At 36.9% G+C, this 19,305-nt stretch overlaps 1 protein-coding gene across 1 annotated transcript in view; it reads left to right on the top strand.

Moving 5' to 3' along the window:
- Arhgap15 (Rho GTPase activating protein 15) overlaps nt 1-19,305 on the top strand; it is a 574,586-nt gene that overhangs the window by 314,461 nt on the left and 240,820 nt on the right. The window contains exon 9 of the mRNA XM_035447073.1: nt 4,494-4,616. Coding sequence (XP_035302964.1) covers nt 4,494-4,616 — 123 coding nt within the window. The remainder of the gene's footprint in view (nt 1-4,493; nt 4,617-19,305) is intronic.

Below are 19,305 nucleotides of genomic sequence, written 5' to 3'. Positions count from 1 at the left end.
CATTAACTCTTCTAATTATTTCCAGATTTAATCATGATTTGTACTTTGAGGGAGTCACTTAAAGTTGCAATAACTTAGTTTCTCAGACTGTATATTGGGGGCTGAAATTATGGCTTCTATTTATATTGAGCATATGGAAAAAGGAGATATTGAGTAACCAACGGTATATTAAGCCTAAATCCTCCTCTTTTGTCTCCTTCAGTATAGGGAGTAACATTTAAAACCTGCTTACCCCAAAACTGCCTGCTGGAGAGGGACATGCTGGAAAGCATGTCCATCCCAATGCCATCATTAGCCCAAGTGTATGCCCTGGGAAGAAACATACAAATGCTGAAAACAAAAAATGAAGTTTCCTTTTCTTTTGCACCAGTTTTGAGTAGGTAAGATACTGTTAAGCAAGTATCAGTACAGAATAACCCCAAATACCAGAAAGTTGTGTTGGAAAGCCTGAATTGAGACAACAGCACACTTGTCAGGACAGCCCTTGGGATGGCTTGGGAAGTACCTCAGAACCTCTGAGAATAAAGGGCTTGGCTTGACCTTATTTTTGACATTTCTTTCTGGCTCTCCCGCTGTGGACACCACCACAGGGTGCTAAACTGATTGCACTGGCCATTCCTGCCAGCTTTGCCCTGGGTACTCCTGAATGGAAACTGAATTGCTGGGTACTTCTGGCTGTTATCAGGACTCTCTACTACCCCTGAGGTTGATTCACACAAAATTTCATTAGTAAAATGAAAAGAAATAGACCCTGAAAGCTACTCAATGTTGTATTTTTGAGGGGGAGCGACTTCTCTTTCTTTTAGTGACATTTCTGAAGCCTTAGCTCCTAGAATTTCCAAATATAAAAAAATAACAATGAAAACATGTAATTGTGACATGGGAATACTGCGAGAACAGCAGTTTGGCAGGAAAAGGAAATATTTCAAAATAAGTCCCAAGCAAGCAGAGTTCTGGCAGATACACGATCCTGGATTATATTATCCAAACTGTTAGATTCTGGAAGATTTGGGGTTTTCTTTTGTGGTTCCCATACCCTTAATAGAATGGTAGTAGATGACCGTCATCCACACTGTGTGGCCCTTCCCTCCATTACTACTGTGGGAAAAAAATGCACAAGAGGTACCAGTGAACTCCCCAGTGGCTGGCCTGAGTCGAAGACTGGTGTTGAGCTAATGTTTACTGTCACGCATAATGCTATGAACTGAAGATCATCTGAGAAAGCCCACTATCCCAACCTTCCAAAGCACAGATAGGATCCTATCTGCCTGTGCACCAATTAAATCTCTCAACTGGTTAAGAATTGTGTTTAAAGGTAGTGCCATTTACTTCTGTGTGCTGAGGCTTAAATTGCACATTTTTTTTAAAGATTCTTGTTGTTTTTTTAAATACTCTATTTTGCTTCAAAGAAAATATCACCATCAGTGAAAAAATAAGAGGAAAACATAAAGGAAACATATACTATTTCCAGAAACCCCAGAAAGCTTGTAGAACCAAGTTACCTTACACGGAGGTGCCAATGCATAGAACTAAGAGAAGTTCCTGTTCCCCTCTGTAAGTCAGATTAACTGCTTTAGAATTCAGACCATATCTCTTTCAGCTCTTTTCATTTTCAAATAAAATGTTTAAATGGGAATGGAAAAAAACTGCTCATTGACTTAACATAAATCTTCAAGCTGCAGGAAGTTTCACCCTCAAAAAGTAGTTAAATCTCTGAGGAAAAAGAAAAGGCTGAATTCTATTTTTCATAAATGATGGATTATTGTACCACACTGTGTATTTTCCAGTAAAGTGTCCTTTTATTTGCACTGTGTGATTACAAGTTTCTAAAAGTATGTGTGGGGTCATTGGGTGCTGTGGGAAAATGAAAGGAACACTGTTCTGTGGGATCAGTAGAGAGATCAGAAGCGAGCTGTCCTGATTATCACAGGCATGTGTTTAAACTTTGCTTTCCTTAATTGCTTATGTTGTATTTACTTAAAATGAACAATTTGGCAAGTTCTTCTCCCTTGACAACAGAAAAGCATAAACTGTTTTATAAGTTTGGCTGTTAAAATCAGATTTGTAAACCACAATATTCAAAGACTTTTACTGCCATTTGCAGGGCCCCGGGATGGACCTGTCTTCTAGCCAGGCGTCTCTTACATTTTTATTTTGTATTTATAGCACTTTCTTTCAAGTTATTTGGTTAATAAAAAGTATGTCATATATTACAGTCTTCCACTGACTTTAACATCTTCATAACTCCCTCTAGAACAAAGTGAGCAGAATGATGGTGGCAAAGACCTTGCAATCTGACTTGTCTAAAGATGATTATTTATGGCTTCAGGAAATGGAAGTTGACACTCAGGAAGGCCATCATTACAGGCACCTTTGGAGAGTTTGCCTCTATTAAAAACAATGCGATCCCACCCATGATGCTTCTAGGATGTATAAGAAGGAAAGAAGATGAAACATTTAGAAACCTATTTCCATTTCCCTTACAATCCAATACACCTTACAGACATTCCTCACATGTGGAGCCAGATGGTGGTATTGAAAACAATATAATATACATATATATCTCTCTAATTAAGAATACTATCTCTGGAATACCTAAGGGGTTCCAAAAAGATATAACTCACTACATAATTATTTTCATAATGTAACATTTGTAGTGTGTGTGTGTGTGTGTGTGTGTGTGTGTGTGTGTGTGTGTGTGTTAATTTGCAAAGCACTTTGTAGTCACATCATGTTTATGAGCTCTGTAATGGCAGATATTTCTTGACACCCTGTCATGGGAATTGCAGGGTTTGAGGTGAGAAAAGAAATGGAAAACAACATCTTTGGTAACATGGAAAAACTTAAATCAGTTGTTCCATGCAATTAGCATGGTGGACTTGAGAATGAAATCTCCCCCCAAAACACTGTGTTCTTTAGCCCCTCACACAGGAACTCAGACCTGAAACCTTTAGAATTATTTATAATTGTTACTACTCTACTAATACACCATCATTCTTCCCAGTACTGTAGTATTAACTATGGTATTAACTGTTCCTACTCATATACCACTGCTGTTCAGGGCAATGCCTAGGCCAGATGAAAGCTGTTTTCTCAGTGTGCTGATGAACCTTCTACCACCAAAAAAGGAAAGGTTAAGTGTGCCATATTAATGCCCCAATTAGTTTAGGTAATAGTTCTCAAGCAGGGACAATTTTGACTCCCTCCAAGGTACATTTGGATCTGTCTAGAGGTATTTTTGATTGTCACATCAGATGAAGAGGTGCTGTTGGCAACTTGCAGAGATTATGTAAACAGTACCCTACTACAACCAAAGTCACATGGCCTAAAACATGGATAGTTGAAAATTTATAGCTTCAGGCAAAATCAAGTATTATGGTCTTTTTCTATGATAAGCATTGTTCCCAGTTCTATATAGCACCTCATCTCTGGTCTCAACCAATATTTTTAAATTTAATTTAAAAATAAAACTCCATCATTCTCCCTAGCTACCGGGTAGGCAGGATCTTTATCTCCTTCTGCCCTCCCAGGTGCATGTTTCACCTTGATTTCTAGCCTTGCCAACTGAAGTTTGCTCCTGCCTGGGATCCAAGCTGGAGGAAGAAGGATGCAGATATACCCTTACATGGCTGACTATAGTATTTCTCACCCTCTGAACAAGGCAGATTTTAAAAAACAGACTACACATTTTTGTTGATAATTGGGTTAAAATGGTGGAGACAGAGCTAGAATATATCTTATCTCACAGACATATCAAATTGCCATCACTAATAAATAATAACAGCCCAAGAATATGGCTGGACTGTAGGCTAAAGGAAAGCCAAGAGTTTATGTGGCACATTTGTCATTGAATTCGCAGTATGGAGTGTGACGATCAGCAGGCTTTTGTTCAGGACTGAGCTTGACACACACTTAACTGAAAATAGACTAAGTAAGATTCGAGGGCAGAGGAATTAGAGGAATGTGGAAAATTCTGAGGCAAATTTTATAAATTTGAATAAGAAGTGTCTGCATCCCAGGAAAAGAAATCACATGAGTTAATATGAAAAAGAAAAGGAACAAAATCACTTGGGTATGCAAAACTTTCAGAAGGACACCTTAAATAGATATAGCATGCACTCACCGTTGGTGGACATTAACAGAGCTGAGGAGATCCTCCAATTCAGGTAATTTTTCTCTGACTATAATTTTGTTTTCAGATACAAGGAAATGGAATTATCTAGAGGAAGGTTTCTATGTTAAATATAAGGGAATGGAAATACAAATGAACTGTAGTTAGCCCTTTTCTCTTGCACATTGGGTTACAATAGCACGCTTTGGAGTAGACAAATTGTATTCCTCTGCCCTACATAGACAGATGGGCCCTGGTAGTCACCCAGGTAGTCATTCTGTAACTTGTCTCACATTTGTTTTTATACAAAGTAATAATCATAGCAAACATGTACAAAAGAATAAAAAAACAAAAAAGCTCTGACTTTGTCTTTAACCCTCAGTGTTCCGGCTGCATCACAGTGCTTCTGATACAAGTGACAAAAACCGTGTGAAGAGCAGACTGAAGAAGTTCATCTCCCGAAGACCTTCTTTAAAAACTTTGCAAGAAAAGGGAATCATTAAAGGTACAGGATGGTGTAGTTTTCATGGGTTTTTCTGTAATGGAAAAAAATATAGTTGTTAAAAAAAAGATTACCCTGGAGTAAATAAAGTTGGTGGTGTGAGGTTATAGAGAAAAGAAATACCCAGAGTTGGCCTCAGAGGACCTGTCCTCTGCACCAGAAGCAGAGAATTTATGTCCTGGAGACGGCCCATGAGAATGACAGCATGTTCCCATGGGCCTCTGCTGTTTATATCTGTTGTTCCAGCATACTTAATATCAGTAGCCCCTTTTACTGTCAAATGTTTCCTGACTTAAATAATGGCATCTAGTCACTGAAACCAGAGCTTTGCAGAATGCTAGGAAGAAAGCCAGAGACATGTAGAGGATGACAGTTCGGCATGAAAGAAAAGGAGATACCTCTGCAAATATATCTCAGGTAGAGAAAAAAAATCCTAAACTATGCTAGCAATGAGACTGGAAAGACAGTTCCAAGTATTACAATAATCAGAATTCAGGCTTTGTATCTACCAGTTAATCCTGTTGACAATGTAGAAATGAATTTCACGAACCTCAGCCTCCCCAAGTGTTAAATGGGAATAATTATGCACAGCTGGGGAGGACATTTAGCACACTGTCAATCCAACTTCATTGAGTAACCTTCAGTCAGTTCTACCTTTCAATCCATCCTGTGGATGATCCAATTTTAGAAAGATTCAGGTGTAAGTTATACACCTGGTTAAGAGATACATAAAATTCATTAGCATCTTAGGCAATGCCAACTTTAGCTATATCTTAAATTATTTTTGTGACTACAGTAGAATGAACAGCTTCTGAATTCAATGACAGGATCTGGCTCTAATCAGGTGAGCAAATTAGCCACAGCAGCGCCCTCTAGAATGATCTGAGGCTGCAGCCTAGGAGCCAATGCTAATACAGTCATACTGACTGATGTTTGCCAGCTTTCCTATCTACAGCTCCATTGAGGTTTCTCCATAGCTCACCCATGAGTCAGTATTCATTAGCAGAGCTATGGAAAATCTATGTGTAATTCTGATTTGATAAGCTTCCATTGTTGTCTTCAGTGGCATCTTTTTTTCCAAATACAGATCAAGTTATGCAAATGTAGTCACTTCCTGGCTTGTTTCAATTTTATCTATGAACTTTTCTCAAGGCTTTCACTGAGATTTTTTTTCAACTGGATAAATGGCATTAAACCAATTTTTAAAAGTATCTGGCTAGTTAAATTCAGCACTTAGCACAATTTTTGTCATAAGACAAAGAGTTTGGAGGGAAAGTAAAATCAAAGTTGCAATCAGTTAAGAAAATTACATAAAATAAATGATGAATAGTTAAACTGTTAATTTCACCAGCAAAAAAAAAAAAAAAAAAAAAAAAAAAAAAAAAAAGAAGAAGAAGAAGAAGAAGAAGAAGAAGAAGAAGAAGAAGAAAGGGAAACGGGAAACCTCTTTCAAGGGGAGAAATATGGAGAAATATTTAGAAAGCATGCTAATGTTCTCTATAAATGACTCTGTGTTGCATTTAAAAGGAGAGTTTGTATCACAATCTTTAAACTGACCTAGATGTCAGCATCAGACCCCCAGTCATAGTTAGGTGAGCTGTCCTTCCTCCATTTGATTCTCCACACCCAGAGTTGATTTGTCAAGGCCCTGACCACTTTCCAGTGTTCCCTCTCTTATGTACTTGTTTCCAGTGGTAGAGGGGACTGAGCTCTGACTTTAGCCAACCCTCACTGAACACCACTGTGTGGACAGAAGCCAGTGCCTTATAGACAGTGGCATTCACTGTGGTGTCCACAAAGCGCACACAGTCACAATCCCCTTAGACAAAACCTATGCTTTTGAGCCATGGACAGCTGGCAGGATGTGACTGCACAGGCTAAAATCTGGATCTGGAAAGCCACTGGATGGGAGGAATTTTATAATTTTTTAATATAGCTATTGAGAAAAATACAATGATACCAAATATAATAAAATGGCAAGCCACCAGATAACCTCTGGAAATTGCCCATATGGATTTGCATTGCCTAAGGGAGGAAGGAGACCTTTTCAGACATATGAGTTTATTACAGTGAGCTGCTCACTGGACACACAATTTGAATCAGCTCAATATGTAGATTGTGAGCAAAGAGGTGCATTTTGGGATAGTAGGTGTGCTGTACATAACCACAACTCATTTATAGAATAGAATAGCTCTTCAGTTTCATCCAAGTTTCTCTGTTGTAATCTTTCAAATAATAACATTGATGTTCATGAAAAGGAATTATTTGGGTTTATAGCTTTTAGAAAAGGTAACAATTGTTTGGTGTTTGGGCTTTTGTTGCTTCATTTAGGACTTTGTGGTATAAAAATAATAGAATTCTGTGCTTAGAAAATTGCTTTATTCATCTTACTATGGATAGAACCCAAGTAAAATTAATACCATATTGCTTCCTTATTTAATCATTAGTATATGGATATATTTAAAGAGTTAAAGATAACAGGGAGAGCTCAGAATGTGTGTTATTAAGAACATCTCAAGCTCCATTCCCACTTTGCTCTTAAGGGGAAGCCACCATGGTTTCTATTCAGAGATCTACTGCAGGTGAGCTCTGTATCTACGTGATGTTGTGTGGGTGCAGACTAGTCTGCCAATGGTTCACATCGTTAATGTTGACTAGCCTGTCAGTATCTTTTCTATCTTTTATGTTATGGTGTCTTTCCTTATCATTCTTAAACAATGTCATGGCTGATGGGTTCCCCGAGAGATAATGTCTGTATTTCCCAAAGTTTTGTTTCCACCAGTTAAAATCTATATGATTTATGTTTTATTATACCCTGTTTGTGCAGATGCCCTCACAACAGTTCTTTTTGTCTTGCTATCTTGGCTTTTATGTCATCGAATGCTTTCTCACCTGTGTCACTGTTCTACTCTACCATCCCTGCTTTTCTCCTCTGGATATCTTCTAAATTCATAAAGAATCCTCAGCTTGGAATGTTGTCTCATCACCTTTTGATTGTTTGTATGTTCTGGGTTATATTTGTTCTCCTGTAACCTCATGATTACTACCTATTTTTTTCATTCATTTATTTAGCTCATAAATAAAGTCATGCACAATTATGATACACAATACAGTATGTTCACAATGGCATGGCTAAATTAAACCAATTAACATGTTATATCACACATATTCATCATTTTTGTTTTGAGAACACTTAAAGTATACTATCTCACAACTTTTAAAATATAGCATATTGTTATCAACCATATTTATCATGCTCTCAGTAGACCTCAAGACTTCAGAGAGTCCATGCCTCTTGTCCAACTGCAGTTTTATATCCTTAAACCAATCATTTCCCCATTGTTAAAAGACCCACATTGAAGCCTAATAGCCACAATTCTGCTCTCTGTTCCCATAAGTTATTCATTTCTAGGTTATACATAAAATTGAAATTGTGTGACATTTGTCTTCCAGTGTGTCACTAATTTTTTTTGGCAAGCATACAACTTTACTACTTACTAAAGATGAAATTTAATTTGCATGCACAGGTGAGCACTCTCTGAAACACCTTGGATTCATCACATATATGAGTTTATTACATGATTACTATTTATTCTAGTCCCTTTTATTGCTATGAAACAGGAATCACTAACTCAGTTAGAAAAGTCTTTCAATATAGCTACCACTTGGGGGGGTTGTTTGTTTTTATGTATGTATGTTTGTTTTGAAAGAAGACCTCCTACTTCCACCAAGCCAACTAGGGCAAGGTTTTGTATTTGTTAGTTTGGTTGTGTGTGTGTGTGTGTGTGTGTGTGTGTGTGTGTGTGTGTGTGAGAGAGAGAGAGAGAGAGAGAGAGAGAGAGAGAGAGAGAGAGAGAGATGCTTGAAATCAAACTCAGAGCCTTGTTCATGCTATTAAAGCATTTTATTACTAAGTTCTGTCCCCCAGCTAATACTCACATACTGTACCAGGAGTTCAGTTGGATACAAAATTCCACTACTTCAATAAGACAGAATTAAATGCTCCACTTTTATAACTGTTCACCTTTTACACAGTAATGGTTGCTATTTTCTCTCTCAAATGAAAATCATTTGGTATTTTGTGTTTAAGTTTTATAAAAAAGATAATGTATATAGTTGACAACACTTGTCTAATTTATTCTGCTTAGCACTTAATCCCAAGGATAACGATTCCTTTCAACTCTAAACCGCTCTTCTTTTTGTTTGGGTGTTGACACATTCCTCCCATATGTGTCCTGTTCCTGTTTTGAGCTCTTATCCCACTGTTAGATCACCAGAATGAATTGTTTTTCCAATCTTAATTTTTCTCCTATTCTGAAAGAATTCTCAGTCTTAACCCTCGGTCTTTATAAATTGGCAATAATTCTTTATCTGGACTTCTTTCCTTTTCTCTGTTCTTTTTGCATGTCTCATTCTCTTCCACATCATGAAAGTAAACTTGGCGCTCACTCAGCCACAGTCACGAACAGCACTAGCACTTAGTATGTCCCTTTTCACCGAGTTAAAATTCCATATGTGTGTATGTTTTTCTTTAACTTATATCAAGACATAAATTATAAATTTTGTTGCTTTGGAGTTTTGATTTTTTAATTTTAAAATACTATCATTCTTGGAGTCATTCATTTCATTTCATTTGATTCCACCTGTTTGCTTATTTCTATCAAATCAATTATTTCGCTCAAATGTCTGACAAATCTCTTAGGAAGGCAAGGACACTGAACACACGGGTTTCAAGAAAAGTGAGCAGAGAACTTGGGCTTATTCTTCTGATTTACTTTAGTTTGTAGTCTTTATTTTTAAGTCGACATGTGCTTGTTTCTTTAACAGCTATCTTCACTTGCATCATGTCCACAGGGACACTTAAGCATTTGCACACACAAGCACAACTAATTGTTTAAAATTTCTGTCAAAGAAGAAAATGTCTTTGAAAAGATATCAGTTACACCAACAAATAAAGAAATATTCACCTTTCATACTGCAAATAGAAATCAGTCCTGTGTTTACCAGGTGTGTTTATGAATTCTAAAATAATTGAGTTAAGGAAAATATTTTTAAATAATTTGGTAGAACTTATTGATGGCAGAATAACCTTGTTATCACACTGTTAATTACAGAAAAAAGTCTATGTGAACACCAGTGCAATGCAGCTTTCAGTAGAGACATGCTCAACCTTGCCACCTCTCACTATCTGGCTGAGAACAATTGTATTTGGATTTATACACTAGGGCGTGGGTCTGTCATTACTTGAGCATGAAGCAGTCTCATAGCTTCCACAATATGCACTAATGTGCTTAAAAATATCTTGTAAATCTTCTTTTCTTCAAACTTCTTTATGGCTCATAATTGAACTGTGATCCTTATATTTGAGCTATGTCATGATTTAATATTAGCCAAAATTAATAGCCAACCTTAAGCTTCTTTATCTTGGCCTACAAGCTTCCTGGTTCCTTTGCATTAATAGGTCCTGGGCAGTTTCTGTTATTTAAAGGCTCTTGGGAGTAAAAGTATTGGTAATAGAGTACCACATAGCTAGCTTTTTTCAATAGTAAAATTTGGGTTACCATGAGAAATGGAGAAATTCTGGAAATCATGCAGCTGGGTAGCCTATGTCTTTTAACAGCCTGTTAGCCAGGGAGGAAATGATCAGGTCTTATGGGATATTAAAAACATATCAACTTTGGGACAATGAAAGAAAATGAGATCCAGAAAGGGAAATACCTAGTTAGGTAAGAAAAAAACAATGGGCCATTTTAACAAATTGGTGTTTTGTGGTTCAAGGATTTATTTTCTTATGGGAAGAGACTTTTTCTTTACAAATATTAGTCAGAATGTAACATTTTTTGAGAAAATAAGATATATGTATACATGTTTTTCCCTCCAGATCCATGACCTTGACCTACATAAATGGGTTTGACCAAAAATAGATTGAAGATATAGTCAATGAGTTCAGAGCCCCATTCCCTGACAGAACACACTAATATTATACCTAGAATTTTGACACATACTCTTTAGGGTTCTAGTAACAAGTAGGAATAGAGTATTTGAGTCTTCCATCTGGAAGAATGTCAGGTTTCTATAAGTAAAAAGTAGAGAGACTGAAGAGATATCTCAGTAGTTAAGGCCACTAGGTGTCCTTCTGGAAGACACAAATTAAATCTCCAGCACCCACTTGGTGACTCACAGAATCTGTAACTGCGTTCCAGATGATCTGACACTTTACAGTCTCTGGAAAAACTGCACACTTGTGGTACATAGACATATAGACATACATGTAAGCAAAACACCCATACACATAAAATAAAATAAAAGAAGTTGAAGATGAGGACTAAAAGAGGAATCAATAGTAGGTAGTGCTGTGCTTGGCTTCATCCTGTGAATGTATGCCTTGCTATAAGCATAGTGTGTACACTAACTTAAAGTGTGTGTGTGTGTGTGCATACATTTGTATATGCAAGTTTAAAATTAAAACAACCTATTCTTGTACAACCCAAAGTGGATAACACTCTCCAAATAATATTCTTGAATAATTGCAGATGACCAAAAGTCAGGCTGACATGATATTTTATAAGGGAAGGTTATTCCCTTATAGAAAAGTAGTTCATGACTATTTCATGTCTCTCATCATATCCTCAATCTTTCCTCTCTGAAAAGACACATGGCTTTTGTCAATGTTCAAAACCCCCTTTCCAAGATCTCTGTGGACCTGTGAGCAAGATCCAAAGCCAGTTCTAGATACTGAGTTTTTCCCCTATAATTTTTATAACTCCACTCTCCATACAAAGTATAGTTGCTGATTTCATTTTATTTTGAAGTAGCTAATTCAAGGAGACTGAAGCATACTTTTATCCTGATCTACAGAAGGAACAAATATAGAAATAAATGTTTTATATACAGCCAGACAGGTGGATTTCTGAGAATTGGGGTCCACACTGTACTTATACATGATATAAGTAGTATTTAATAATCTATAGTATGTGTATGTTGAGTGGGTCTCTAAAAAATCACCCACACCAGAGCTCTCATAGTAAGTATCTCATCAGGGACAATGTTCAGCAGATGTGCTAGACTGCTACAAACAAGGAAGTATTGATGTCAACATTTCATCTTGACATATCCTAAGATTAAGGGAGTGTTCTCAGTATCTTTTACCATCACTGACAGTTTGGATTACAAACACATCCAAATTCATATCTATAATAAATCACCGGATCTAAAGTAAATCACCAATACCCCATAAATTTCCAAAACCAAAATAAAGAAATTACACCAGTATTTTTTATCTAAATAATAAAGACACTTTATCTAAATAAAGTAACTTTCTTTTGTTTTATTGCCCTACCTTATTAATGATTTAAAATTAACCATCCTCAAGCCAGGTGTAGTGGTGCTTGCTCTGGGTCCCTGATACTCTGGGGGCTGTTATGGGAGGCTCATTTCAGCCCAGATGCTCAAGGCCAGCCTGGGCAACACGGTGTGAATCAGCCTTCAAAAGAAAATAAGTCAGCTAGCTCCTGTGAAAATTGTCTATTAGGAAAACAGTTTCAATTGCAAACGCCCTTTCCCGACATTTTTACTTTAGTCTGTGGCAGGAAGGCAATAGTTTGATCAAAATTTGACTAATCACAACTAGTTGTCTCTCCCGTGCCAGCCAAACGGCAATACGGAGAGGTATATCTCTCAGAAATTCTTTGAAATGATCTGTGTTGCCCCAAGTATGTTCTATCAAAGCATTTTCTGGGGCAGCAGATCGGAAAACATAAACTTTATGTAGTATTGCTCCTCCTCAGTTATGTCTCTTTAATATGTTCTTTCTTTTTGAAGATAAAAGTACATAAAAGAGTTCTGGAAAGCGACTAAATGTCATAAACACCCTACACTCCCTCCCCCAGGGCTCCATTGCCCAAAAGTTAGAAATGGTTTGATGGCAGTGGTGACTGCCTTGATCTTGTTGGAATACTCCTCCTTCCATGTCATCTGTCTGCAGGAGGCATATCCTGCCTTGCAGTCACTCCTGGGAGGGAAAGAGGTATTTCTGGCAGCCATGTTTTCCAAACACAACATTGAGACACACGGCCTGACAGTGACATAATATTTGAAGTAGAAGCCGTGCTCAAAGATACAGAACATATGGTTATTTTCTTACAAAAAGCGACCATTTAAGACACTTTCTAGACTTTTAGTCACAAAAGGCACATTCCCCCATCCTTTATTCTCATTTTAGTAAGCATTACATACAGATCACAGAATTAACCAGCTTTTCCTTATATGTATTTCCTAGGTGCTTGAGAGCCACCCTGTTGAGGACAGAGCTGAACTCTTAGCCATTAAGAAAGAAATGCAAAGCAGACTGCCAAACATATTATGAATATATTGCTCTTCTTAAAGTGGCTAGCTGGTTTTTCACACTGGAGTATTGACTAACTGTCTGTGCTTGATGTATGCTTTACCAGTCTGTGCCGACTTATGGTTAGAGCTTAACTTGTTAGCTCTGCTTTTGCAGCCCATTCAGAATAACTACAGATGCCTGGAGATATTAAAATTGACTGCTCAAATGGACTCAGTGTGGGAGTTTCATTGGTTTTAAATTGATAACAGCTGAAAGAGTGCATGATTAAAATGTGCACGGGCATGGGACATACGAACTCTTAGGAACAGACTCCAGTACTGTGGGAAATGGTTTTTTTTCTTTTTCTATTATAGTTACTTTCAAGTAATCTTTGTCTAAATTTTAAATTGCACAAAAATATTCAGGAGCTTAAAGAAGAAATAATTCTTCATAAACTAAGTTACATTTTGTACAGTAGGTTTCTAATCTGCAGGGAACATTTAACTTAAGTAGCATTCCAGAAGGTGGTAATTGTGTCTATTTCCCAGGCATTTGAGTTAAATAAACTATATAGGAAGCATAAACTGTCATAATAGAAGGGTTGGAGTGTCATGTATATCTCTTCCTTTAACTCATAAAATTCAGAGGCCCAAAGTATCTTATCACAGATAAGTTAAACAAAGCTTCATCTTCACTTCCTTATTTCCCTGGGAAATGTTATTATTGTTTTCATTATTTAAAAACATGTCCTAAATATTTTTCTTCTCAGATAAGAAAAAGAGAAGAATGCAGAAGAGGAATAGGGAAACTTTTTTCTTCCTCCTGAAATTAGTTACACCTTATACAAATCAAATTCTATTAAATACATTTTCACAATTTAATAGTAGCTAGGGGAAAAGACCCAGTAAAGAAAAGAATTTAAAAGTATTTAAAGTTTATAAGAAATGTCTGTTTATAATTCGTGCCTTCTATAACATTTTTCCAAGAGTCCAGGCCTTTTCTGTACAATTCCCTTCCTTAACTATGCTCTATCTTCAAATACTTCTCTTATCTCAACCTTCGATATTCCGTTAAAAATGTTACACAAACTTCATAGAGCTAACTGGGAAAGCATCGGGATCTGCTGAGGAAGTATAAGCTGAACAATATATACCAATCTCACTTTACAATTGTGAGATAAGATCTAAATCACTGAACCCATTAGCATATTACCAATTTTACAGCAATTATTTGCCTAGTTTTAAACAAGAGGTTCAAATATATTGGGCAATAATTTTAGTAGAAAATTATATGCTTGCTCAGACATGCAAGAAAGTCAAACATAAATGATGTCACAATTTTTGAATCAAAATAAATCATGAATGTTTTGTTCAATAAGTGTAAGAAAATCTGATATGCATTTAATTATTAAGCTTTGTTCAGAAGTATAATCTTGATACTATTTTGCCTGAATTATAATCTCTACAGCTGGACAACATCATAAAATTCCTTAGCTCCACACCATTCTGAGAATTACAAAACTGTTGAATTGTGCTTTTGTTGTGGCAGATAGTTTGTGCAGACAGTCATCTAAGAACCTGCTACCAGAACTAATGTTTCCATAGGACATGCTGCTCTTAAAAACAGAGCAAAAGACAAATTCCAATCTCTTTCAATGGGTGTTGAGCTCCAACACTTTAATGATTTTCTTATCTTACCATATTAGACAGGAGGGAAATCTTAGAGATGTCATCCAAGTTAAACACATGTGAAGGCTGTTAACTTGAATATATCACTTCTAACATGTTCCTTTGAACTTATAACTCAAATTCATAGGAAAACAAGAAAAGATAGAGTGGGAAGAGGCCTAGCCTTAGTTAACCTCACAGGGAATAAATCTATCACATGACTAGAGGCTGGGAAATAAAAAAGTAGATGGTCTGAAAATAATGTCCAGAGGATATCTTAATATCTTGAGATTCCAAATAAGCTAAGTGCCAGAAAAGCCATTACCCTTGAGCTCCCTCATACATTGTCTTGTATGAGCAGAGCACTGTGTACCTCCACATTTCAAATGTACTAAAGGCTTTAAGAATGTTCCAATTTTTATCTTGAAAAACTAATTGGTATGCACTATTGGATATTATGTAAAGGGTTTGACAGGACCTCATTTAATGTTTTAAAGACAAATGGCATGTCAAAAGAACAGAGCCTATTTTTGTTTATGGATCTGTTCACATAATTATCAGTTGATAAAGTAAAAAACATATTAGAGAAACAAGCAGGTGAAACCCTTCATCAATCAGACTTCCAGACTTGGCATGAAGGCATATGCTTTTAAACTCAACACAGCATTTGGGAGGCAGAAACAGGTTTATCTCTCAGCTTGAGGCTAGCCTGAATAATGTATTGAATTTTGTAAATGGAGGTTCTGTTGAGCCTAGTTTCACAACCATTTAGACCCAAATAAACACACATAGGCTTATATTAATTATAAACTGTTTGGTCAATGGCTTAGGCTTCTTACTGGCTAGCTCTCTCTTAACTGTTAACTCATAACTATTAATCTAGGTATTTCTAGGTGGCCTTATCTTCCTGGTAGCTACATGGCATCTCCCTGGCAGTTCACTCTCTGTTATCTCCCCAGAATTCTCCTCATCTGGTAGCCCCACCTATACTTCCTCCCTGACTATTGGCCAATCAGTGATTTATTCACCAGCCAATAAGAGAAACATATATACAGAAGGACATCCCCAATCAGAATTCCATTCCAGTCGTAGATACACAGTGAGATGCTTGTAGGTTGAGTGAGTAATATTGAAGAAAACATGCTGGTTGGCAATATACAGTTAAACATAGAAGTATAAATGGGTAGTTATATAATGAGGTTGGTGTAATTCAACTCAAGATGCCACAGTGACATGTAGAAAGCATTGCCAACTTGACTATTAAGTATGATAGCTGAAAGAAAAATAAACAACCCCTCCTTGCTTTATAGACCAGGATATCACAGGAGGAAATATGCCTTTGCCCCAGAAAAGGGTGAAAGACCACAAGTGAGTGGTGATAAATATAGACCACATAGACTTCCTTGGTTCAAGACAAAATAATTTAGTGGAGAATGATTTGGGACACAAGATACATTTCCTGGGGAATTCTATGGATAGAAATAAGTCTTAGAGGAAAGATTTTCCATATTATGGCCAAAGACATCTATCTAAGCCTACAATCAGTATGAACTTTTGATAAAGTATCTACTGATGAGGCTACTTTCTGGTGGCCCAGATACAAATCTCCAAGAAGCTACTATAGACATGGCCATTGGTCTTCAGGTTCATGTATAGATGTTGACCTTTGGCACTTATATGAGAGTTGAATTAAGAATCTGTATTGGTTAATCAGATATACCCACTAAATGCCATAAATAGCCTCTGTTGGAAAAGGCCTGAACCTACTGTCATCATTATAACCAGACTTGAGACCCAGATCAGAGGACATCTAAAAAATTATTTGACTTTCTTGAAAGAAAGTGATAGTCACAAAAGCTATACATAGTTTTGCAGTATTAGGCACACTTGAAATAATTACATATGTGGACATTCATTTCCCTCCTTGAGTGTGAGAACTGATAGGGTGGTAAGTAATGATGAAACACAAATTAACCAAGATTCTTGTTATGCTAGTCAGAGGAGAATCCTATTTTTTGTTGTTGTGTTTTGTTTTTATTGAAGAAAACGGTGCATTTTGAACCATCAAGACTACTGAATTTTAAAATAGATTTGAAGTCTAGTTTTGTCTTTACTGCTTACATGTTTTCTAAATTTGGGCAAGGTGATGAAATTATCTGTCTTCACACATTCCAAATAATATCTCTTAGGATTGTTGACATTTTATAAAGAGCAATTACTGTAACAAATACTGACTACTAATTTTATGCTCTATTTCTAAGCTGTACTCTGGCAAGATGAGACTTATATCTCCTGATATAGAGAATACACTCTGACTTTGTCAACACAGATTGATCCTGGTGCAAACTTTGTGACTAATAAAGGGAGTATCTTAAACATTCCATGTACATATCTCCATGCTGAATCATGGGATGAGCTTGCATTTTTCTTCTTTTGATTGTTATTCATATTGCCTACTGAAATATATACATTGAAGCATTGTGTTACTAGTGGGTACAAACTTCCATAAAGCTCCCCAAATGTGAGTGAGGAAGATAGGTGTTCAAAAATATGATGTAATATATCAAATGCCAGATGCTTTAAGGAGCATTCAGGTCACAAATTTTGGGGAAATTACAAGCAGAAAGTGTGGGAAAGATTAATGTTTCCTTTATTCTGTGGTCTTTTGGCTGGGTCTTGGAGTTAAATCATTTGGACTCTGGAGAAAGAAATGGACAAGACATTTGAGTTGTGCTACTTTAGGATAGCTGAGAGAACACAATGATTGGTTTGGATAAAATGCTGAGGATTTGATGATAACAATGGTTTGCTGTAGGTGTTTGGGACCACTCTAAGCTAAACAAGCTCTTATGAAAAGCTTATTTGTGCATTTTTGTTATTTGTTTGAATTTTTAACATTTCATTTACTTTAACATATTTGCTAATGTCTTAGCATGGACCAAACAATATGTAACTACTGGGATCACAAAGATGGTTAAGTTGTGCCTCCCTTCTGCAAAATTAGCCCTTTTAGCCCTGATACAGAGGAATAATCTAACTCAGCAATTGCATGTGCATAACCAACACAACCCTCTCCTCTAGAAGGTTGATGGGAAGACATTGGAAAGAGGTATCACTAAACTGTTGTCATCAGATGCTGTAACCTAGTTTTAACTGATTCTTGTAAAATCCTAACAGAACTGTGTGAGTGGCTCTTCCTGCAGAAACACAATTTCCCAGTTCCCAATAGGAGTTGCTAGAGTGCATTGCCTAGAATGAGGACTATCATATGGCCCCCCATCCTTTTTTCTTCCTCTTTTAGACATTGTTGTTTACCCACTGCCTAAAGAAAGAAAATCACTGCAAATTGGGCAAACAGCAACCTTGAGAGTTAGCTGTTTCCCTGCCTAAAGCAACTAGGCTTGCAGAAGCTCCCAGGTGCCCTCCCATGCTTGATCCTTCCTGTTGATCTTGTGTGCAACAGAGAATGCAAGATTGCTCTTTGCTCTTCCCCATGTGCAGATGGTTTTCAAAGACCCATAGAATCACTCTGAAGCTTTGAATCTCACAAAGTGAGAAAAATGTTCCATTTCTTTGTGTCTGAAGCTCTTTCCTTGACAGAATTCATTCCTAGCTCCCAGGATATAGCTGTAGTACATGGAGACTTTGTCCTTTCTTAGAACTCCCATTGACTTCATCAAGTTCACAGACAGTACCTCAGCTAATATCAACACTTACAGGAAAACGTAAAGGGTGATAAACATCATTCTGCCGTATTTCTGTGTTCACAGACACTTCCAACTGAGGTGTCCATCCCATCTCTATAGCTCCTTCACATCCTAATAAGAAGTCCCATTGCCCCAGTAATCATAGGGTCTGAAGAGCAGCCTTGACCCAGAAAATGTGCAAGATGCAAAATGGTCTCTCACAATGGGATGACTAGTCATTCAATTTTGTGGGTAAATTTTGGATAGAATAAAGTCTTTCAGAAATGCCTTTGAATTGTCCTTTTCTTCAATAAGAGCTGGAAAAGTGAAAAACACACATTATTTGACTAGAAACAAAAAAAATACAAATTGTTTTTCAGAAATGTGTGCATCATGGCCTTCTAAGTTGGGCACATAGTACCTTCTCTCCAATTACATTACTGGAACTGGTTTTTTTGTTTCTTTACACAGAGTAATAGTGGGCCACATTGCTCCGAACAACCTACAGAGAATGGGAATCCCTAAGCACAGCTTACACACACCCTCAGTGCTCCACAGAACCACAAGACTCTCAGGCTCTTAATATGGTTTATTATAAAATCCTTTACCTGCCTCAAAGCACTTCTCATCAAAGCCACTTCTAAGCTGAAGCAGAGGACCGAAGAATGCCTTTAACAGAATCCTGAAATAGCTTTTAACCCAAGGCTGAGAGAAAGAGTGCTTTAACCTAAAGTGCTTTCCTCTTAGGGTACTTCAGCTCATACCTAGCGCTCAGCATTAGTGGCTTGAAGAACACCCTTAAGAACCAAATGAAAGAGACTCCATAATAGATATTCAAACCTGTTATATTAATACATTACAAGCAATATTTGAAATCATTAAGCAGTTTTACTCCTACTGAATTTGAGCCTTTTCTTATTGAACTCAGCATTCATGCAAATAAATTGAAGTCTTTACCACTTGGGATTCCAACAAATCTATGCTGATATTAGAGAAAATACAGTCTCTGCACC

This window comes from Cricetulus griseus, chromosome 6 (assembly GCF_003668045.3).
Source record: "Cricetulus griseus strain 17A/GY chromosome 6, alternate assembly CriGri-PICRH-1.0, whole genome shotgun sequence".
Lineage (NCBI taxonomy): Eukaryota > Metazoa > Chordata > Mammalia > Rodentia > Cricetidae > Cricetulus > Cricetulus griseus.
Note: the sequence above shows the minus strand (reverse complement) of the source record. Positions and strands in the feature narration are given on the sequence as shown.